This window comes from Triticum dicoccoides, chromosome 6A (assembly GCF_002162155.2).
Source record: "Triticum dicoccoides isolate Atlit2015 ecotype Zavitan chromosome 6A, WEW_v2.0, whole genome shotgun sequence".
Taxonomy (NCBI): Eukaryota; Viridiplantae; Streptophyta; class Magnoliopsida; order Poales; family Poaceae; genus Triticum; species Triticum dicoccoides.
This window is the reverse complement of record NC_041390.1, coordinates 498,013,634-498,020,104: the sequence shown is the minus strand read 5'-3', so window position 1 is coordinate 498,020,104 and position 6,471 is coordinate 498,013,634. Positions and strand designations below refer to the sequence as shown.

At 44.7% G+C, this 6,471-nt stretch overlaps 1 protein-coding gene and 1 long non-coding RNA gene across 3 annotated transcripts in view; one reads left to right on the top strand and one right to left on the bottom strand.

The window, feature by feature from the left end:
- Positions 1-1,411, top strand: part of LOC119317467 — a 2,222-nt gene extending 811 nt beyond the window's left edge. The window contains exon 2 of one of the 2 annotated variants that reach the window (XM_037591931.1): positions 729-1,411. In XM_037591931.1, the coding sequence (XP_037447828.1) occupies positions 729-1,228 (500 nt within the window). In that variant the 3' untranslated portion in view covers positions 1,229-1,411. Of the gene's footprint in view, positions 1-725 lie in introns of both variants that reach the window. The other variant, XM_037591930.1, reaches the window with a different exon arrangement.
- Positions 1,412-3,911: 2,500 nt separating this feature from the next.
- Positions 3,912-4,867, bottom strand: LOC119319452. Its single transcript, XR_005154487.1, has 2 exons — positions 4,755-4,867; positions 3,912-4,129 (listed from the first exon to the last, which is right to left on the bottom strand). It is a non-coding gene; the product is annotated as an uncharacterized LOC119319452 (long non-coding RNA).
- Between the last annotated feature and the right edge of the window lie 1,604 nt (positions 4,868-6,471).

Below are 6,471 nucleotides of genomic sequence, written 5' to 3'. Positions count from 1 at the left end.
TTGGATCGCAGGAATAAGTTTCTCACACATGTAAAAGCTTTGTTTCTTTTACAATTCCTAGATAAGTGGAACAGTGGAATGACATTTGGCATTCAGGACATATCTGCATCATTGGAAGCAAAATGTTCCACCGAACAAAACTGTTCCTAGCAAATCAAGAGCATCGATCAGGAGCATCAAATGTTCCACTTATTTTGCATTCAGAACATATCTGCACATTGGAAGCAAAATGCTAGGAATTGTAGTGGACTAGGAACAGTGGCACCAAATGTTCCACTTATTTTGCATTCACAACATATCTGCATCTACTCCCAAATTCTATACTGAACAAAACTGTTCTGTACTGAATAAAACTGTTCTGTACTGAATAATTTCTTGAAGTGCATGTGAATACCAGCAGCAGCAACTACTCCAGCATTCAGTATTGAGCTTCATTGGGTATTCAGTGTAACTGTGTTACCAGCAACACTCAGTATTCAAGTTCTGTTTAATCCAGTTTTGCTTTACAATCAAACAGGGAGAGGAATACCAGCAGCAATTAAGTTCTCTTTAATTCAGTATTCAGTACAGAACATCAAGTACTCCAGAACCAAACTACTTTCAGTATTCATGATCTTCCAAGCAGCAATTAAGCAATCCAGTTTTGCTTCTACTCTTTCAAGTATTCAGTATTCATGATCTTTAATTCAGTATTCAGCTTTACAATCAAGTTCTCTTTAATTCAGCAGCAGCAACAACAGAGGCGGGGGCGGGGAATACCAGCAGCAACAGAGGCGAGGGCGGGCGCGACCTTCGGAGGAGGGCCAGCACGGAGAGGAAGACCCTGGGCTTGGAGGAGAGGTTGAGCAGGGCCAACGCGGCGATGAAGACCCTGGGCCAGAGCAGCGACGAAGACCCAGCGCCGCGACGGCGTCCAAAATTGTCCGCGGCGACGGCGGCCAAGGCGGACCAAATCGAGGACCTAGTCGTCGATTTACTGCTTCTTGGCACGATTCAGAGGGAGGTGACGAAAAGGAAGAACTTTAGGAGCAATCCCGCTGCTCAGGTAGGCGAGGGCACACCCATGGCGGCTACGCAGCTGGGCGGCGGCGCAAGGCGCCTCCGTGAAGGTCCTGCGCGTCTCCTCCGCGACGACGCAGGTCGTCTCCTGCACAGGCGGCTGGGTCCTGCGACGCGCGGAGACTCTCTCTGGGTGCTGAGGAGAACGGGGGAGGAAGACGGGGGATAGTGGCCGGAGCCGGCGACGCGCGAGCGACGGTGGAGTAGTGAGGAAGGAGACGGGGGTGTTTTTTCAAATGATTCAAAAGTATAAGGACATGTTTGCAAAATGCATAATGTACAGCAGTCGCGACATCTAATTCCGAACGGAGGGAGTAAAAGGGAAGGCACAAAACCATCCGATTTGCTTCGATTTGGGCCGCTTTCGTCCAACGATTCTGGGTGGGGCTTGCACAATTAGCTTTGATTGACACGAAAAAAAAGCTAAATAGGCCCAGTCTTTGCTCTTCCGGGAGAAGCTAAAGCCCTTTTCGTATGAAGCGACACGGCCAATTCGTGAGAATATGCACACTGTCGGTTTTTACTGCCGAGCTTTGTGGCTCGTCGGAAGATCAAGCTGGAGTGACCGCACCGACAACGTATTTTGGTGGAAGAACAACGACTACCAATTCGATCGACTCTGCCATGAATGCGCATACTGTATTAATTAAAATCACTATGGAGCGAGACATGCACGGCCGGCCTGTATATTTCTCTACTATAGACCTGCTGGGGCCATGGGCATCTAATCTACCGATCAGCGAAGTTGCTTGCGTTCGAAGCTCAGTATAGTAACTCTATTGCCAATTTTGTGAAGAAGGAGAAGAAGGAAAATTAACAGCATGCTTATTTTAGATTAGCAAAGGCGCGTCAAAATTTAGATCGAGCGGAAAAGGTACGGCGTAGGTAGTGATGCAATTGGATGCCGGTACATGTTGCACTGTACGGGCCTTTAATTTCCCATGTCTGAGAATTTATGAACTCCATCGGACACATAGCAACCTATTGTAGGCCCCGCGTTCCAGTGCACTCATGGCGTATCAAACGGGAAATTACCTAATCTGTGCAAGTAGAAAAGTGCCTTGAATTGATTACCATAGTGTACATCTCTCTCTCTCTCTCTCTCTAGCGAGCTGTCTGGATAATTTTGCGTCCGTCATCACGTAATACGCAATATATACTTAATTATCAACGAGCCGGGTAGCATTCTTAATTAGGAACGATGATTAGAGAGATACTCCTACTACTATGTGGGATTTGACTTGGAATTGTTTAATGCCATTCGAATTCCATTGCACATGTACATGTAGATAGGTTGTTGGAGCCTGGAAGGTACGTACGTCCGAGTATCGTGCAGCTGGAATAATACCAGTGGCACTCACAAGTACTCCCTCCGTTCCTAAATATTTGTTTTTTAGAGATTTCAAATAGACTATCACATACAGATGTATATAAACATATTTTAAAATATAAATTTATTTATTTTGCTTTGTATATAGTCATTTGTTAAAATCTTTAAAAAGATAAATATTTAAGAACGGAGGAAGTAAGCATCATCAAGTCGGGGTAAGTAATAATATATCGTATATTGTGATCCGCTTCAAGCACAGATGTGCTTGTCACCTGCTGGATTAATTGCCTCACATGCATGGGTGCAGCGCGAAATGCATATAGAATCTGATCGACCAGCTTGCTCCAAGAGATTCTACATCTCGTTAACAGTGCGCGCGGCCGGTGCCAAGCTCGTCGTCGGCAGGTTAGTTTCACTGGCAGTTGTGCCTATTGATGGAACGGCATGTGGACACTGTGCTGCTGCCTTGCTGAGCATCTCGCCACACATCGATCTCACTCACATTAAATAGGTAACAAATTAGGAGCACGCACAGGCTATGCATACAGTGTTGCTTAACCCTCATCATCAGGTCGATCGTCCAGGATATGCAATAAGTTGCCCGCAAAAAAAAAAAAAAAGGATATGCAATAAGTTGGCGGTGGACGGACCTGTACCGGCGACGGCCATGACCATGAGGGTTTAACAGCTTTGCGGCGAGGACATGAAGTTTTAACAACTAGCGTTAGCCCCTCCCGCTATTGTACAAGGGTACGTGTCACATTTAATCTTATGACGTAACTAACGCGGCGGCGCATGTGTGCAGCTCAAGAAACCTTTGAAAGGAATTAGTAAGGACACGGCAGAAATAATCCCTCCACGTACGTACATGTTGGGATCGATTGGTATGAGATCAGATCGTGGTTGCATGCATGCATCGGGCACAACATCGAAGCACGGCGGCCGGGGCAGTCGTACGAGTACTTACGTACTCCCTCTGTTCCGAATTACTTGTCTTGGATTTGTCTAGATACAGAGGTATCTAGACTACGTACGTACGTAGGTCGGAGGAGTGCAACATACGATTTGTAATGACGCATTACATGGCCATTAAGCTAGGTGATAAGAGCAACTCCAGCAGCTCCTATAAAAACTTTACTGTAAGGTCTCATTTGGTTGTTGGGGTGGAAAAATCCAGGGAAATAGGCCCCTAGGGGGAGATCTTCCTGTGCATAAGAATCCCTCCCACCACGGGGGAAATGGTCCCGCTACCCCATGTGCCCAAATGGCAACAAGGGAGGGAAAGAAACCCCTCACGTAAAACATACAGATATAACACAACAGATCAAAGATAATTAAAAAAACAGATCAAAGATAAAAACTGCACAAATAATTTTACAATAAAAGAACAGACACATACAAAAACTTCAGAATTCATGTAAACTATAATTTCATTAAAAAATACAACTGATATCCATCACTTCACCAAGGTTCAAATACCCATCGGTCCACATTTCATTCCGATTAAGCGTTGAGCTAAACCTTTTTCGTGTTCCAACATAAAAGCAATCAATACAATTGGCATTGATGCATCATTGTTTAAGTTTGTTCACTATAAAAATTCTGAATTATCAAGTTGTCATGTCCGAGGCATAGACACTTTCGAATAGGATGGGCTGCAAGGTGAAAATCACTAGTCCTACTCAGGTCTTTTCTCCACTCCGCATCTACATCAGGTACCACAACTCGATGTTCGTTGAACTACAAAAAAAGGAAGTTAGCACCATGTATCCAACTGAGAATTGTAACAATTACATGAGCACATGATGACTATAGCTTAGATTTTTAATAACAATCAGCAGAACTTGTTGAGAAAAAAGATAAGAGCCACAATACTAACTTCTATTTCTTAGGTGTTGAATCCCGTGAAACCGATGTCGAAACTGAAAAGGTTTGTCATTTGTCAACCAGATTGCTAGAAGGTCACTTGAATGATAGCATATTCTAACTGAAGCAACAAAGAAAAGAAAGTAAAGAAATATCAAGGTGTTTGAGTGTCTCGGCAAATTCAGCAACACATACAAAATTACTAGTAGGAGTCCATAAGGAGCTGTAACAAGTTATTTTCCTGATGAGTAAGTTTGCTGATACTAATTGGCACTTGGCAAGCTGGGAGTACTATCCATGCGTTGTGTTTCTTGCTTAATCAAGGTCTGCGAGTCAATGTCGTCTAACTAGACAGCCAGAAAAATAACATCACCAATCAAATCTCTTGCTGACTAGTCGATCACTTTATACCAACAAATAAATTTAAGCTTCCTCACATCACATCTTATGATTGTGTGACAAATTAGGGAGAAGGCATCCAGGGATGGCTGTCATATACCTTTCATCAGGTGAAAAAATTTCAATGACCAACGAACCAAAAGGCACTTAGCCACTGAACACAACGCCGCCGCCACCACCTAGCATTTTCGGATAAAGCAAATCATTTGCTAATGTCAGAGGTTCAGAGCACCTGCATGTGGCACACAATTAAATACTTATCAGTTCAGGACACAAAAGTTTGCGCAAAAATGCATGAAAACACATATTGTAGAAAAGGCAACACACATGTGCACCACGGGAAACACCAAAACAGCACCTACACGGACTGAGATCCGGTGACTTGCTGTGGACAAGTCACCGGTGAACAGTATGGTGCCTGGCCCCTCTCTTCAAACTGTTGGATCAAAGGTCGATGGATGGATCTTCATGAACAATACCTGAGCTACAGTGCACGCCTACAAGAACTTGTGAATAGTCCTCAAGCTACAGTGATTCGCATACAGTGCCGTCTACAGTGATTTTGCTGCAGTGTTCGCTCCTGGGTTGCACATCCTCCATCCAACGGCCGGCCTCCCGCCAGTTACGGCGTGACTGGCCAGAGGCCAGTTACGGCGTGACTGGCCAGAGGCCAGTCACTGGATCTCGGTCCCACCTAGACAGCCTCTGCAATAAGAAAAAAGCAAGACGTGTGTTAGTGTTGTGATGAATATATGAGCTAGCTGAGAAAAATATGAGCCAACATGTGCCGAAATGCAAATTATAGGCAATTATATACAGATCAGTATATGAATTTAATCTTTCTAAAATGCTAGTTGTGGAGCTCTTTGTGTGCATGTAAGTGAAATGCATGATTATAGTGTATTAATTATGATACAACCATGCATTATGATACTGTAATTCATACTATTTGTTGGTGTCAAAACCGGCGGATCTCGGGTAGGGGGTCCCGAACTGTGCGTCTAGGCCGGATGGTAACAGGAGGCAGGGAACATGATGTTTTACCCAGGTTCGGGCCCTCTTGATGGAGGTAAAACCCTACATCCTACTTGATTAATATTGATGATATGGGTAGTACAAGAGTAGATCTACCACGAGATCAGAGAGGCTAAACCCTAGAAGCTAGCCTATGGTATGATTGTATGTTGTGATTGTTGTCCTACGGACTAAAACCCTTCGGTTTATATAGACACCGGAGAGGGTTAGGGTTACACAAGGTCGGTAGGAGGAGATATCCATATCCGTATTGCCTAGCTTGCCTTCCACGCCAAGTAGAGTCCCATCTGGACACGAGACGAAGTCTTCAATCTTGTATCTTCATAGTCTAACAATCCGGCCAATAGAGATAGTCCGGCTGTCCGGAGACCCCCTAATCCAGGACTCCCTCAGTAGCCCCTGAACCAGGCTTCAATGACAATGAGTCCGGCGCGCAGTATTGTCTTCGGCATTGCAAGGCGGGTTCCTTCTCCGAATACATCACAGAAGAATTTGAATACGAGGATAGTGTCCGACCCTGCAAAATAAGTTCCACATTCCACCGTAGAGAGAATAATATTTTCGCAGATCTAATTTGCTGGCTTGTTTTGGCAGTATGACGTTATGTCATGGCCTGGTGATTATTCGAACCGTTCCCTTTAACCAGCCCCACACATAACGCGAGGTAGTTTTTCGACACGTCTTGTCAAAGCAGAGATCGTGTCCCCTTATTATGGGATTCTCATCAATACGGGCGTGGGTAACCCAACCGCGCCATCAATTGCGGCACTTGGGGGATAAGC